Source organism: Siphateles boraxobius, unplaced genomic scaffold, assembly GCF_051911475.1.
Source record: "Siphateles boraxobius isolate OS27281-9 unplaced genomic scaffold, OSU_SipBor_1 20, whole genome shotgun sequence".
NCBI lineage: Eukaryota > Metazoa > Chordata > Actinopteri > Cypriniformes > Leuciscidae > Siphateles > Siphateles boraxobius.
In genome coordinates this window covers 10,088,085-10,104,512 of record NW_027508811.1, presented here as the reverse complement: position 1 = coordinate 10,104,512, position 16,428 = coordinate 10,088,085, and the positions used below count along the sequence as shown (strand labels likewise).

The following is a 16,428-nucleotide window of genomic DNA, read 5'->3' as shown; positions in this document are numbered from 1 at the left end:
CCACTGATTATTTAAAAAAAAAAACTCAAAAACTTTAATTTAATTTTAACTTTAAAAAATGTAATAAATACAATACCGTAAAACAATTTAGGGTTGGTAAGATTTTTTTAAGTCTCTTCTGCTCGCCAAGTCTGCATTTATTTGATCAAAAATACAGTGAAAAACAGTACTATACAGTGAAAAACTAGTACTAACAGTACAGTACAGTACTACTATAATGTGAAATATTACCATTTTAAATAACTGTTTTCTATTTCAATATATTTTAAAATGTTATTTATTCTTGTGATTTTTTTTAAGAACAAAACAACAGCTGATTCCTTTTTGTTTTCCAAAGTGTTCCAAGACAACTTTACATTTGAGATCAATTAATAAGTCAGGTTAACTGTTGCAGGCACTATTAGTTCTCATTTAGAAGGGTTTGATGGGGAGCCGCAGCATTAAGTGCAATGAAGAGCAGAAATGTGATTCATCAACTAATTACATGATCCTACGCAACCAAGATTGCAGATTTCTCCAGGATCTGCTCTAAGGCAGTGTTCTGCTCACTCCTGATGGGACAGACTGAATCACTGAAATTATACTTGCCCTCAAGGCATATAGAAAGAGCCACAATAAAGAAAAAAGTCATTATTTAATATTTATATGTTGTTAAATGAATCAAACGATGCCATATATATCTTATCAAATATATACAACCGTCTAAAAATTTAAGAAAACTTTAAATTTCTTCTGAGGTCAACATGGGTCAGGATCTGTCTAAACCTGTTGAAAGTTAAAAAAAAATTTTTTTATATATATATATATATATATATATATAGACTTAAAATAGACATAAAATAAATGGAGTTATATTGAATGAGGGTCCCAAGATGTATCTTGGGACTACGGTATATTCACACAGTGTTTGGAATTGACAACCGTATTTACTAGCAGGTGTGACTCTCAAAATATCCTGTTCCTACAACAGCAGCCAGGAACAGCTTGAATACTGTCTGTGTGAATCCCCATTTCTATTCTCATCATAGCCGTAAATATCACGTGTAACCATAGTGACTGTGGCTAAAGTAAATATAAAACATTAAAGGGTTAACCAAATTCCATCAAAATTGGGCCATAAAATTCAATTCAGTATAACTATACTGTGTTAACCATAAATCACCTAAAACTGGATTGACTTCTTGGACCAATTAATATAAGGTTATAAACAGTAACGCGACGCGAGCACAAAGCTTATACACATCCGTCTTGCGCGTGTTTATATAGAAAAGCAATGGGAAAGCAGGGTATAGCTTTTACTAATCGAATAACTATCTGATGCACCGATTACAATTTTCTAGGCCGGTTCCGATTTTTCATTGAGTTAGACCTGCCGATACCGATTTCATTTTTTCTAATCACTTTACAGAACACACAAATATTTATTTTCTCTCTTTTCTTTAGTAGAACATTTTACATAGAACATTTTTTAACAGTAATCGCTATAAAATAGAACTATTATTACTCCTGGTGTGGGAAATTCACACACATCTAAAGTGCAGTGTTATGGAAGAACCATTTCCTTCTTTTCACATCCAATATCCAACTAAAAAAATGTGTTCATTTCAAAAAGAAAATTAATTTTCTTTTCTGACATAGCCTACTCCAGTTCTTGTTAAAACGCCAGACATGCAAATTCTGTGCATTTTGGACACTTTTTGTTTGAAATCATATTTATTTTGTCCATCAAAAGTGGGCTTTCACTTTAATTGAGCGTGAGCAGTGCAGCAAAAATAGACTCTGCGCCGAAACCCGCGCTTCACTGCTGCTCACGCGACGCTCCTGCTCGATGCTCGCACGCTGCTCCTGCTCCCAGTGTGAATGCACTCATTGATTAACTTGCACGCCGAAAAAGATACGCGCTGCTCACGCTTGCGGTGTGAAACGGCCGTAATTCACGAGGTTTCCTACATGTGCGTTCAGTGTGATGCTGATGTTGTGCGATGTTAATCATGCGGCGCCAGAGTGCATTTGACCGGCATAAAATTGCTATTTCAGACTAACCAGCCGGTCGCCGGTCATGGCCGATCACGTGAAAATCAGCCATTTCCGGTCACCAGCCAATCCAATCGGTGCATCTAGGTTCCATTTCCACTCCGTAAAACGAATATAAATCCGATCTTAAATTGTCGCGCTATTTGCAAATTTAACGAAAACGAAATTTAAGACAACGAAATCAACAGATGAGCTGAATTTTATTTATCATCAGCTAATTTTAAGATCAAAGGCCACAACAGGAGAGAGAGAGAGCGGCTTCAGCACTGGTAAAATCATAGTCTCACTATTTTTAATGAAGATGATTGTGTCAAGCGTAAGCGAATTACTTTCTGTTTCATTTGCGTCTGTTTGCGTGTCGGCTCGCTGAAGATATCTGAAATCGCCCCCTAAACCCTCATTCACTATTCCCTACGTTAGTCCACTAATACTGTTCACTTGAAGGAGTGAATGAAAAGGAGTGAGCGAATTCGAACAGCCATTGAGCGTACATCGGTTGTAGGCCTACACTCGTTTTTGCAGTGCAATGTGGGATTGAATAAGTGCACTCAATAACGTCCACTATGGTTTCGGACACCACTACAAATGTCTGTCCCCTCAAATAACACCTTAGCCTATTTGAGGGTATAGGGGGCAATTTCGGATTCAGCCATACTCCGCTGTAGTAGCTCCATCAAATTACACTATAATAACATGTCATAGCCTATGACACACTCTCACACATTTATTTTTTAACATTTTTGGAGGAGTTAAATTTACATATGTGGTTTCAACAACCAGATGCATTTACAATTGTCCAGTCTGGAATGCGTCTCAGACCACCTCCTGAAGTGGTTTGAGTGATCGGATTTAAATCCATCTCGAACGCGTTTGGGACGGCACGTACACCTGGTCTATTCACAATTGGATAGCTATCCGATTAGAGAAAACGCATGAAGTAACCAGGTTTAAACAGGCCCTAAAAACACAGGCCTAATGAACACCTTAAACACATGACAACACCCTAGCATTATGATGGTGACTTTTTCACATGCAAGAACCATAAACCACTTAAATTTTCTTCATAAAATGTAAAACAAAACAAAAAACCGGGGGAATAGTTTAATATAGGGCCTTTCACACAGAAAGCATTTTTATATTTAAAAAAATCGAGACGAAGAGTAGCCCAGTGGAAGGGAAAACCCCAAGGTCTACAGAATTTTTTTTTTAAAGTTGAACTTGAACATTTTTAGAACGCTGCATCACACGTCAGACACAAGTGCAACAGTGAAACATACATTTAGAGACAAACAGAAAAGCAGTGCTGTGTAGAATGTAAAAAATGTGTTATGGGTGAACGGGACAAATTCTGTCATCTGGGAACATTATGAAAATATACGTTTCTAGTATGTGAGTGTGTTATCAAGTGTGTGACGTCGGGCCGCCTCACTGTATCCTAATTGTGTTTAAATTAAATGCACGGTGCCAAACTAATGAGCCAGCATGTCATTGCAATACAGTCTCGCCCTCTTTTCACTCCCCATCTCTCCATCTTTCACTGTCTCTCTCTCTCTCAATGGCTCAGGAAATAGACACAAAGACACTCACAGGCTTGTTAATCACAGCTCCTCGAGGGGGTCTTGAAGGCAGAGGTCATCACTGTTATGAGCTGGCCTGCCTTTCAACATCATGATTAATTTGCATCTGTATGACAGTTGGTGGCTGGTTCTGTGCAAAGGCGTCCAAACCCCACCGACCCTTTACTCAGGTCTATTATCTGTTTAAAATATACGTAATACAAATAACTTTCTTTCTTATAATTGCCTCCTAATGTCACAGCAGCACAAAGGGCCTCTTTCATCTGAGACAAAGATTCTGCATTTTGATCATTTTAGAGACACTTTCAACCAACACTCAGGTTGCAACTTTTTAAAATCCCAATCCTTTTTAAAAGGAAAGTTGTCAGAAACGCAGACGCGCAATCTATCCATAATATAAAAAATTCTTTGTATATTCTACTAAATAAATTGTAAGAGCACCCTGCAATACTATTACGAACCCACCAATTGCAAAATAAAAAAAGTTAATAAATTAATAACAAAAATATGAATCTCTGATGCCAGAGGAGAATGGCCAGACTGGTTTGAGCTGATAGAAAGGCAACAGTAACTCAAATAACCACTTGTTACAACCGAGGTCTGCAGAAGAGCATCTCTGAACGTACAACCTGTTGAACCTTGAAGCAGACGGGCAACAGAAACAGAAGACACACCGGGTGACACTCCTGTCAGCTAAGAACAGGAAACTGAGCATACAATTCACACGGGCTCACCAATATTGGACAATAGAAGATTGGAAAAACATTGCCTGGTCTCAAGTCTCGATTTCTGCTGTGACATTAAGATGGTAGGGTCAGAATTAGGCGTAAACAACATAAGAGTAGTGATCCATCCTGCCGTGTATCATCGGTTCAGGCTGTTGCTGGTGTTGTAATGGTGTGAGGAATACATTCTTGGCATACTTTGGACCCCCTATTATCGATAGAGCATTGTTTAAACCCTAGTGAAAAAAATATGCTAAGTATACTTGCAGCCAGACTAATTTATTATACTTCAAGTGTGTTAATGATTAGTTAACTTGAAGTGTGCTAATTTGAAACAACTAATTTTGTACTAAGTATATTTTAGTTGTAATTAAATTGTAGTAAAGCATAACTTTAAGTGTATGTAGTGTACTTTTATGTGCTAAATTGCAAGTATACTTAAAGTATGCCTGAAGAGGCACTAATTACATGCTTGATTAGTGATATTAAAGTGTACTTTATTTGTGTTACAAGTACATTACGAGGGTCTTCGAAACAAAAAAGCAATATACCATAAGTGTATATATATATATATACATAGAGAGAGAGAGAGAGAGAGAGAGATTTTTTAAAGATTTATTTTCTGCCTTTTTGCCTTTTATTAAGATTGGACAATAGCTACACAGGAAGGGAGAAGGGAGAGAGAGGGGGGGGTGGGATCAGGAAAGGTCCACGAGCCAAGACTCAAACTCGGGTCGTCCGAAGCACAACGGCTACATGTCGGCACACTAACCCACGAGGCTATCAGCGCCGACCATAAGTCTATTATATTTTAATAAGAAGTATATGCTCAGTAATACCTTTGGCTTATTCCAAATACTACAAATTGCACACTTTGTCTTCAATAACAAATGCACATTAATAAACAAAACAAAAAACTTTGCACAAAATACTATTTTATACTACAATGTATTTTGAAAGTACACTTTCAATGCATTGTTACAATGATCATTTCCAGCATACTGTCAGGGCTCTCAAGTTTTATCAAAAGTTTAGAGTGAGATTTAGGGGAGGAGCCACCCAAATATTTGCAGCAGCGGTCCCTCGACCCAACCAAATTCGCCTCAATTTTTGCTAGCAGTTCAATTTTGCCTATTGTTCATAATTGACCAGCACAAATGGAAAGTATAACAATTGTTAAATCTAATAAAAAGACAAATTCATCCAAATATAATGAATAGTTATATTTTAAAAAAGACAAATTTATTGAACAATAAAAATAAATTTGACCCCAAACAAGCCAACTGAACATCAGTGCTCAATGTATATAACATTGTGTCATAACAACTTTCCCTGAGCATGTAAAATTTCTCAATGGTTGTGATGATGATTAAGAACTTTTTGGCTTTTTGAGGATTAAAAAAAGTGAATGGATTTTTTTCATTGCATGGTGATTGTGTCCACACACTGCAAAGACACATTTATTTGCAAATACCATATAAAAGTATGTATTTTGCATCCGATGACCCTTTTAAAAGCAGTTGGAGAGTTTTTGAATGCATCAAAAATAATTTAGCACGAATTTGGCTATACTCCTCAACATTAGCTCTCACTATCTTTGATCACAGGCAAGAGATATCGTCCAGGAATCGTAAAATCAAAATGCTAAAAAATATAAATAAATAAATGAAGATGTCTGCAAACCGCATTCATCAGATCGTGCTCTTTCAACTTCCACTCCGTGTGTGCGCGACCTGCGCGTGTTGTCTAGTAACGAACGTGCTTGCAGCGGGAACACATAATTTACCCGGAAACAACTAATTCTAATTTCTGATTGGCTGGTAGCTAGCATTTAACTCTGTATAACTCGAGACAGATGCTATGAACTCTGCAGAGAACTTCCCTCCGTTTGCCTGCGCCTCGTCCATTAATTGTATAGCGGGATATGGCGTTATTTTTTAGTCAAAAGTTATGAGCGTGTAAGACATGCTCACGAGCACATTATGTTATTTCACACGCGCAAAAATGAACCTTCAGCTGGCATGATAAAAGTACTCGCGCACAAATTCAACAATCGAGAGGTGTACAGGTAGCTGCGAGCGAGCGCCTGGCCTGACTCTGACTTCCTGTAATGAGAGCTGTCCATCAAGGTACAAAGATGTCCCTGTGATGGCGATTACGATGAAAGTGACCAATCATAAGAGGGTCAGTGCCCTCCTTGGTTTCCGCCCCCAAATTGTCAAAAGTCATGTAGACTAAAGGGAGCAGAAATCAGCTGAGCGAGCAGAAATCCACTGCGCGAGCAAAACAGCACTCCGCGAGGAGAAGCCCGCTGCGCGCGAGCAGGATTCCACTGTACAAGCAGAGTTAACCTATGAGAGTATGCCAGGCGCTCGTTCGCAGCTACCTGTACACCTCTCGGTTGTTGAATTTGTGCGAGAGTACTTTTATCATGCCAGCTGAAGGTTCATTTTTGCGCGTGTGAAATAACATAATGTGCTCGTGAGCATGTCTTACACGCTCATAACTTTTGACTAAAAAATAACGCCATAGCGGAACAAGTTCCCTTACTCCTCAGCGTGAGAAATACAAGGTGTGGCGTGTGAAGGGGTTGAAATGCGTGTGTCTCACGCCCAATGCGTGAGACTTGAGAGCCCTGATACTGTAGTTAAAATATACCTCAAATATATTTTTAATAAAGTGCAAATAAATACACTTTAAAAAATAAACTGATTTTTCACTTCAAGTATATTTTTCTAAAATATATTTTTAGAAAATACACTGAAGTACAACTATATTAAAAGTAAAACTGTTAAAAGTTTTAAAAATAGGTAAAAGCATGATGCTAATATACTTTTATATATTTAAAGATAGTAAAAAAAATGTGTTAGCATATTTGCAATGTAGTATTCAAAAAGGGAATATAATTCAAATACAATAAAGTATACTTTTTTTCACTAGGGAACTTTAACAGTTCAAACGCTGTTGCTAATCATTTTCATCCCTTTATGACCAGTGTACCCATCTTCTGATGGCTACCTCCAGCAGGATAACATGTCAATTCTTGAACATGACAATGAGTTCAAATACTCAAATGGCCTCCACACTCACTAGATCTCAATACAATAGAGCACCTTTAGGATGTGGTGGAACGGGAAATTCACATCATGGATGTCCAGTCGACAAATCTGCAGCAACTGCGTGTCAATATGGAGCAAAATCTCTAAGGAATGTTTCCAACACCTTGTTAAATCTATGCCACAAAGAATTAAGGCAGTTCTGAAGGTGAAAGGGGGTCCAACCCAGCATTAGCAAGGTGTACATGTACATAATAAAGTGGCCGGTGAGTGTTGAAAAACAATAGAAAAGCAGTGCGGCGGAATGCAAAAATGTGTTCTGTGTGAGCGGCCCCTAATAGTTCTATAATAACCTGCTGTTTAGTGAGTGAACAAGGCATCTGAGCCGTTTCAGTGAGGAAGTGAACGGTCTGAGTGATTAAATCCATCAGTCCACCAGTTGAGCGTTTCATTGGCAAATTGGGCTGAATCTTGTGCTGTATGTTTGATTTTGTGTGGAGTTATTAAGGACAACTCAATAGAGAGTTTAAATCCAGACTGTTATTAATCTGATGTAGTGATGTACATATCACAAGCGTTCCTGAGCTACAATAGTCTCTGGTTGCTGGGCAATGAGGCATAATGCAGTTCCTGTGACGACAAAGGCTGTAATCCCGTCTCCAGGCAGAGAGTCACTTGTCATGAATCACAACTGTGGTAATCGAGATGAGATGACACCTAGACACGCCCACTACCAAAAAGCCCAGAGAGAGAGAGAGAGAGAGAGAGAGAGGGAGAGAGAGAGAGAGGGAGAGAGAGGTGGGCAGGATATATCATGACAGAATGAATAAAGGAGAGACTAGAGACATTTAAGGTACAAACGAGAAATAGAAATACAGAAAAGTGGCTTATAGCAGGGGAATCAATGAGTGTGGTTACATATATCATCTTACATAGATTATGCTTAAAAATAACCCAATACCGGGTAGGTCATGTAATCGTCGTAAACTGTATTCTCAAGGAAAATGCAAGTAGGTAGGAAAATGATGAAATTTGGTACACTTGAAATGATGGTAATGAATAGTAATCTGACCAATTTTGGAGTTTCTAGGACCAACTCTATAGCGCCACCACCAGTTAAAAAAATTCACATTTGAAAAATAATAACTTTTGAACCCTTTGACCTAGAAAAATTCAACTTAGTACACCTGATTCCTCTCATCATGTTGATCACATTCAACATCTTACATTAAGACTCCGCCCATTACAGTAGTGGACATTTTGAAAAGTACACAGAGCTGCACAGACACAGACTAAACAGATTTTCTTATACATTTTTGTTCAAAAGTTATGATATCGCAAAGTTAACGCGGTCGACCCAAAATTGGTTCAGAGGCTTTATCTCAGCTAAACTTTGATCACTCGAAACCATAATTGGTACGCTTCAGAACCAGAACTCATCAGCACCACCTACAAGTCATGAGATCTAAAAAATGTCTATGTTTGCTCATAACTTTTGAACAGTTTGTGAGAACTCATTCATTAATCATTATCGTGGTGTTTATGGATTCCTTGTGTCATGCCGAATGGGAGGATGCTGATTTGGCCAGGATCGGATGAACCATTGGACCGCCATTTTGAATTTTATCATAAATTTTTTATATCTTTTAAATGATTTGACATATCGGCAGGTATCATCATCGGCATGTCCTGAAGGGTACCTGATAAGTTTGAACAAAGCGCCACCTAGTGTTCCAGAGATACGTTTTTGGCAAAAACAATTATAACTTTTGATTTATGTCATTATGTTACTTTTATGCCAAATCCACCAATATCTCATTTGTCATTTTCCAACAATGCAACTGTCTGCTATATAGAAGCAAATGAAAAACATTTTTTTCACTATATTTGTGATATTCGCTACCGTTCCAGAGAAATATCTCTCCAAATTTGACCCTGCCTGTGTTTGTTGCCTAAAGCTAGTAAGCTTAGCATGCTAATTTGTTAGAATGCTAACCAGTTGCCATTCTTACAAATGTTGCTCTTCGGCTATCAGGTTAACCATAAGCTACATTAGCATTAAGTTAGCTTAGCATGCTAATCTGGTTAAAATTTTTAAATAAAGCTTTTGTGTGCTCACACTAAAGGCTCTCCTCTGCAACCTGGTGAATCAGCGTCAACTGAGTGGAGCAATGTGTAATGCCACAACCCCAGAACCCTTTAGGTCATGGGTTTGAATCCTGTGTCACAGGATTCTGCAGGATTGCCGAGACCACAAGAGGTACTCTCATATGGTGAAAACTCCAAATTGTTAATGATATGCCAAATACATTCAAGAGTTTATTTGGCTCTCTGTTGAAACTGTTCTTTTCCCTCATTTAAAAATGTTAATTCTCACCTTGAATCACTCTTCCATATTAAAACAACAAGGCTGTGAAACATTAAGCTTAGCTACAGATTTTCCAACCAAATGCATGTTTAAATTTGTGTTTAAACCATTATTACCCAAACCATTTTACCAATGTTCTATCAAAACATATTTTTAAAGAATTTACAGATTTCAACATCAACATACAAAGTAACTTTAAAAACCAAAGTATTTTTGCTACTTTTTGAACCCATTGATCTCATCATGCTGATCACCTTCAACATCTTACATTTTAAAGTAAGAATACTTTGTAAGAATACAAAGTAAGGATACTTTGGTTTTTAAAGTTGCTTTTAAAGTTTTTAAACCAAAATATTTTTAAACTACTTTTTGAACCTATGGAACTATTGGAAGGGCTTGGCCCCGTGATGGCTGCTTGCAGCTATATTATTTTTATTATTTTTGTAAATAACTCCACTTAGCTTTAATTTATTTTTACTTCCGTTTTTTGTAATTTTAGTACTTAAACTTATTAAACTTAAGAGAATGTTACTGATCAACTGCATGAACTTCAATTGTTGACTCCTTTCTTGTTCCGCAGCAAATCGCGGGACCCGCACTGTATTTTTTGACCGCCCACTTCCACCTGCAGCAAAGGTAAAACCGACCCACTCCCGCGAGATTTGCATTGATGTCTAAATGTAAAAAATACCATGTATACATGTTTTTCCCTGTGTTTCCCTTTGGTGTTAATGAGTTGGTTTTTGTTAGCTCTGTCTTGCGTTGTTCATGTAAACGTAATCAATCAAACAGCCCTCATATACACCAGGTCACATCCCAAGATGTGAAAGACCATCCCGTTGAACAATTCACAGGTTTTTAACATCGTACTGTGCACCAGCCATGTTGCCTTTAGCTAACATTTTAAAAACACTGATAGAAAGGTCAGACTAGAGAAGTATAAAATAATCTGGTCACATCCACTGCCCAGAAACACACACACACAATCAGACAGAAACTGCATCTCAAAACATGCACACAAACACACACATCATTAAATCACAAACTCACTCTACTGCAAAGTGAGGAAAAGGGAGTCATTAAAACAAGACGAGTGGTGATAAGAAATTATTGGAAAGAGGGCATGAAAGAGTGATGGAACGTTACAGACCAGCTGGAAAGTGTTTATGTCCCTCACGAACAAGGAGTGTGCAGTGAAGTAAATTTAATATGTGTGTGAAACATTTTCAAGGGGCTGTTCACACAGGACGCCGTTTTTTGGTTAGCCAATGAAAACATGAGCTAGATTGATTATATTTGGGGGGGGTCCACATCTTGCACCATGAGCAATGCATTGTTATGATGCTATGTCAAGATACAATTTGTGTCACAGGGGATAAATGCCAGTCATAAAATAATGGGCCAATCAAATAAATCTGGGGGTGGGATGAGCATATTTACATATTTATAAGCATATTTACAAGTATACAGACCAGTGGTTCTCATCCAGGGTCCGGAGCCCACTAGGGGCTCTTAACAAACCCCCAAGAGGGCTTGAGAGGGGATTTTAAATAAAAGAAAACAAGCATTAAAATGAGCTAAAACAACAACAAAAACATATTTCTTAGCATTTTGTTATTTTTATAACGAACATATGTCTTTCTAGTTATACCGAGCTCTAAAATATTTTATTAGGGGGATCACATCCAATTCATATATTGTTAACATCTTTTTTTTTTTAAATACACTATGCTTCATCTAGTTGCTTTAACCACGTTAGTGTGTCCTGTGTGAACGACCCCTAAAAGCTAAAAAAGAAAACTGCTGTAAATATCAATCAAAACGCCACAGCGAATGACGTCATTGGGAAAATGTGACATTACATCACTGCACTCTGTTCTTCTGGAATATAATGTGTATGCAGCAGGGCTGTCACTTTAATACATGGAGACTGAGACAATATTTTTTGGGTGGGCCCAATTACTTTTTCGGGTTTTCGAACTGGGGTCCGTGGAAAAGTTTAGAGAAAAAAAGTGTAAAATAAATAAATAAATAAATAATAATAATATAATCAAAATGTAAATAAATTAATAATAGTACAGCACTACAAGGTGCGGAAAAATATAATAATGTGACGTAATAGATACTAAATATTTTCCATATAATATTTTATTTGTAATATTATTTTTTCACAGTCTAAATTGAGTCTTTATACAAAAACCTAAATAGATTCCTTTAAAATTTTAGGATGGCGGTCTTTCGCCATAAAAGATTGAAAAGCCCTGCCATAGAGGACCTCAGTGAGACCACCCTGTCACAGTGCCTGTGTATGTGTGTGGAGAAAAACATATCTGTGTGTGGAACTGTGAAGGTCTTCCCCCCCCTGACGTGTCACAGACATCTCCGCAAGCTCTTGCCGCAACCGCAAACTGCTCTGAACTTCGCTGAGGTCTGTGTTTTTTTAAAAGAATGAACCGAAAGGCAAAGCGGAACGTGAGCTGGCATTGCCCGACTCGCCAGCCTGCAATTGTGCATATAAATATCTGTGGCGCGTCTTAGGAGACGGCTGAATCTGCACTGATGCTGAGGAGAGAAGACAGGGTCCCCTCCCAAATGGACTGTCATATCAGATTTAGGTGTATAGGTTATTACACCCTTGGGCTACTGTTTCCAGCAGTGTCGTCTGGATGGGCCGGATTGAGTTTCCGAACTCTCTCTGCCTCTAAAACCTAGCGCGCACACACAAACACTCAGTCTTTATTTCCTCTTAAAACTTTCTTTATGTCATTCAGTTAGACAGCACTCAGGTGAAAAAAGTTCAAGGGATAGTTCACCCAAAAAAATTTAAATTCTGTCATCATTCACTCACCCTCATTTTGCTCCAAACCTGTATGACTTTTTCTCCTCTGTGGAACATAAAAAAATATGTCTATGTGCTGTTTGTCCACATAATGGAAGACAATGGTAACCAAAACCGATACCAACATTCTTCAAAATATCTTCTTTTGTGTTCCACAGAAGAACTAAACTCATACAGGTTCACACAGGGTGAGTACGTTTGGACAACATTTTCATTTTGGGGTGAATTATCCCTTTTAGGATTTTTAATATATTATATTCACGCACGGCACATCACAGCCTAAATTAATGAATATAGTCTATAGAGACAAAGTGAAGCTCACAGCAGTGTAAAAAAAAGCAGATGGAGTGCTATACTAAAAAAAACAAAGTCAACAAATTAACCTGATCTATGGTATCACAGAGTGTGCTGTCTGTCGCAAAAGTTGCACAAAATCAGACTGGAACTGCAAATGGCAGCCACTGGAGGGAGCCAGCTTTAATTTGGCCATGGCTACTTGAAAGTGACTTTTAAGTACTCTATTTCCAGGGTCTATCTCCTAGGAGTAACCTAGAGGTTAAGTGCCTTGCTCAAGTGAATTCAATAACTCTCCCATTTCTAATTCACCCCTAACCGGAACTGAACCATTGACTTCTGCAGTCAAGATGCAAAACCATTAGGTAACGTTCATCTGCAGAGGACAAAAGTCTCATTTATTAAGCCTTCCACGCTCAATGAACATGCTTTAACTGGACTAGCCTGAAAAATACAATTCGTGCACATTATTTGACATATGATTCGTGGTTTCAATTTCATTCTTTCACCAACAAAACAGCTTTATGTGTGCTACATGATTCAATAGCACAGGACTAGTGAGGAATTACAAGAAAACATCATCCAGCCTATTGATTTATAGAAGAAATAACTAGACTTGCATTGCTTCTCAATGAACAAACTGAACAGGTCAGCAGGATGTAAAACTCTTATGATGCCTTTTAATTTGTCCTCTGAGAGCCAAAAGCCACTTGTGCTAATGACCTGCATCTTTAACCACTATATTCAGGTGATACTCCAGTATGTAAATCAGTTTGTCACTTGAATGCACATCAGGGGCTTCTTTACACACTACGATCTTTCAAATCCTGCTAAACTGGAGGCTTGGCTCATGCATATTAACCAGATTACGTTATACTTTTAACTGATTGGCTGAAGTTCAGACGATAGCAAATTGGCACTTAGTCGGGAATTAATTTGAGCAATGCTACTATTGGTTCATTAACATTAATAGTGTCACATGGCAGTTTATTCCAATATGGTAACCAAGCAACGTCAAGATGACCTAATCAATATTCATGAACTAGACCTAACCCATATAGGGTTGATAATAAATAGGCCCCATTAAGTTTGATTTATAATGAACTGGTTCATTCGATCATAAGAAACAACACAATTTATTATATTTAAATACACGTACACTTACACTACAGCTCTGGTTTAGATGTAACACAGCACTTAACCGACATTGCGAAAAGTCTTTATATCAAGTGCTGCTTTAATTTCAATTGACAACATGTTGCAGAGTTGCAACAACAAAAAAAAGCTGTACAGAAAAAGATCTTTGTCCTTGTTTGCATATGCAGTTGCCAATCCTACAATTTACACCTGCTGTACTTCTGGTAGTTCTACTACTTTAGGTTTTTGATTACGGACTCATTTGTTTGAGTCTAGAAAACTGTAATACAGTGAGAAATACTGGGCAAGATCATTGCATGCATACAAATATGAGCTGCCTGATTTGAGATATACTCTGTCTAATATGTTTAAAACAATTTAGATTGATCCTTAACATTTCTGAATTCTTTTTTTGTTTATCAACTGTTGTGTAGTGTAATGTTGTAGCCTAAAACCAAACTGATGGTGGCAGAGGAGGTTACAGTTTATTAATTGTTATGCTACTACATTCTCTGGGATCATTCACATAACTGGTAAGACTGATATTAAACATTAATTGGAAATCAGGCTGGAGTTCCCCAATTTAAACTATACGGCCTTTTTCCAGAATGTTGGCAATTGATAGATTTATTAAGTGAGTTAATTGAGCTATCATCAAGAAACTATATTTGTGAATAAAATTAATACCCAAATTGTAGATATCCTTTACTGTTGAATTTGGTAATCTATTTTTAATTAAAATTATAAATATTTTCAAAAATATATATATCAATATATTTTAAAGTGTAGCTTCAATTATTCGTGTGATGGCGAAGCTGAATTTTCAGCAGTTTTCAGTTTGCTGTAAAATTGTCTTCACACATGATCCTTCAGAAATCATTCTGATTCATATGCTGATTTAGTGCAAACATTTCTTATTGCACGTTGTAATAATATTTATTATAACCAACTCTGTTTCATATGAATGTTGAAAAAACTGTCAAGTCTTTCTGTCTGGTGGCCAGAAGACAGTCATGAATAAAACACAGTACCTGGCAGTGTTTAGCAGAGGATGTTTCGTTCCCACAAGCTTCCTAACATGCATGGCCACGTTGCTGAGCTCGTCACTTAGTAAACAGCGTAAACTCATGAATGAAGTTGGATATCCTACGATCTTTTCCGCATCAGACACCACTTTAGTCCAGTTAGAGGGAGAAGGGTTGGAGAAAATACTCAGATGCCTCCGTCCAATGTTAGATAGCCGCCAAGCCATTTTTAAAACAAATCAAACTAATAGACTAGTTATTTAAATGCATGAATGTTCATTGGTACTTTCAGATAAGTTCACATCAGGAATCTGACACTTTCTTTCACTTTGAGTGTCAAATTCAGTCGCCTCTGTCCTCCCCAATGTCACCTCCTTATAGAAGAAAACTGCATTTTCTTCTACATAGAAGTCTCCTTCGCTGATCGAGCGATGGTCTCTGGTTAATTCAAGTACATTTGTCCAACCCGATTGCCTGTGCTCTTTATAGAGTGTCCTGTTCTGCGAAATTAAACTCTCACGTTTTGACAGCTGCACCGGGTCGCCATCTTCTACTAATCAGTTTACGGTCTGTCGTAAAGACTGCTCGATTAACCCCTTCGTCACCATAACCCTCTTCAACAAAACATTGGCCCAGTCCCAATTCACCTAATTACTACGACCTAAAAGTATGTACTCTTTTTGTGAAGAAAACGTACATACTTTTGAGTGTGTATCAAAAGAGTAGGCAAGCTTTGGGACATAGGATAACTATCACGTGCATCCTGTCACAATACTGCTCTGTCAATCATCTTGTCACAGTTAAAATCCTCCATTCAATCTAATTTGATCTCCTACCGTTTCAGAGAGCACTTTTCATCTGCCAGTCGTGGGTCTTTCATGCGGATACTCTCCTCATGTGTTTTCAATTTGAATATAATGATGCATTTAAAAGGTAATAATGGGTATCTTTACAAAAGTTCACAATGCTGCTGCAGATGCAATATAATGTAGACAACGTTGGATACATTTTCGTCAGGTTAGATACTGATAATTAATCACTCAATCAAACCCCTTTATTGAAACCTCTCTAATTAACCGCCGGACTCGCGCGTCCTCGATGTCTGTAGTTTTTTAACACTCATGTTTGTAGTTCTAACCGAATCCTCGTCCTACGCGCAATGGGTTGTGGTCAATATTAGCCGTTAGAGTGTGCATCGATCTGCACTTCGGATTCTGACCGTAAATAGTAGACCATCCAGGTATCTTTGGAACACTTATTTCAACATACTATGATTTGGGAGTACTAATTCTATTTTCGAATACTATTTAGGACAGATAATATATGCGATTTGGGACTGGGCCCTTGAGACTATACATTTTGGTATCTGGCTA

General features: G+C 37.7%; 1 protein-coding gene and 1 long non-coding RNA gene across 2 annotated transcripts in view; one reads left to right on the top strand and one right to left on the bottom strand.

The window, feature by feature from the left end:
• pdss2 (prenyl (decaprenyl) diphosphate synthase, subunit 2) overlaps positions 1-15,629 on the bottom strand; it is a 35,187-nt gene extending 19,558 nt beyond the window's left edge. The window contains exon 1 of the mRNA XM_077236649.1: positions 15,062-15,629. Within this exon, the coding sequence (XP_077092764.1) occupies positions 15,062-15,282 (221 nt within the window). The 5' untranslated portion in view covers positions 15,283-15,629. The remainder of the gene's footprint in view (positions 1-15,061) is intronic.
• On the top strand, positions 9,514-14,102 carry LOC143744683 (uncharacterized). Its single transcript, XR_013205885.1, has 3 exons — positions 9,514-9,652; positions 10,341-10,396; positions 11,987-14,102. It is a non-coding gene; the product is annotated as an uncharacterized LOC143744683 (long non-coding RNA).
• Positions 15,630-16,428: the final 799 nt, after the last annotated feature.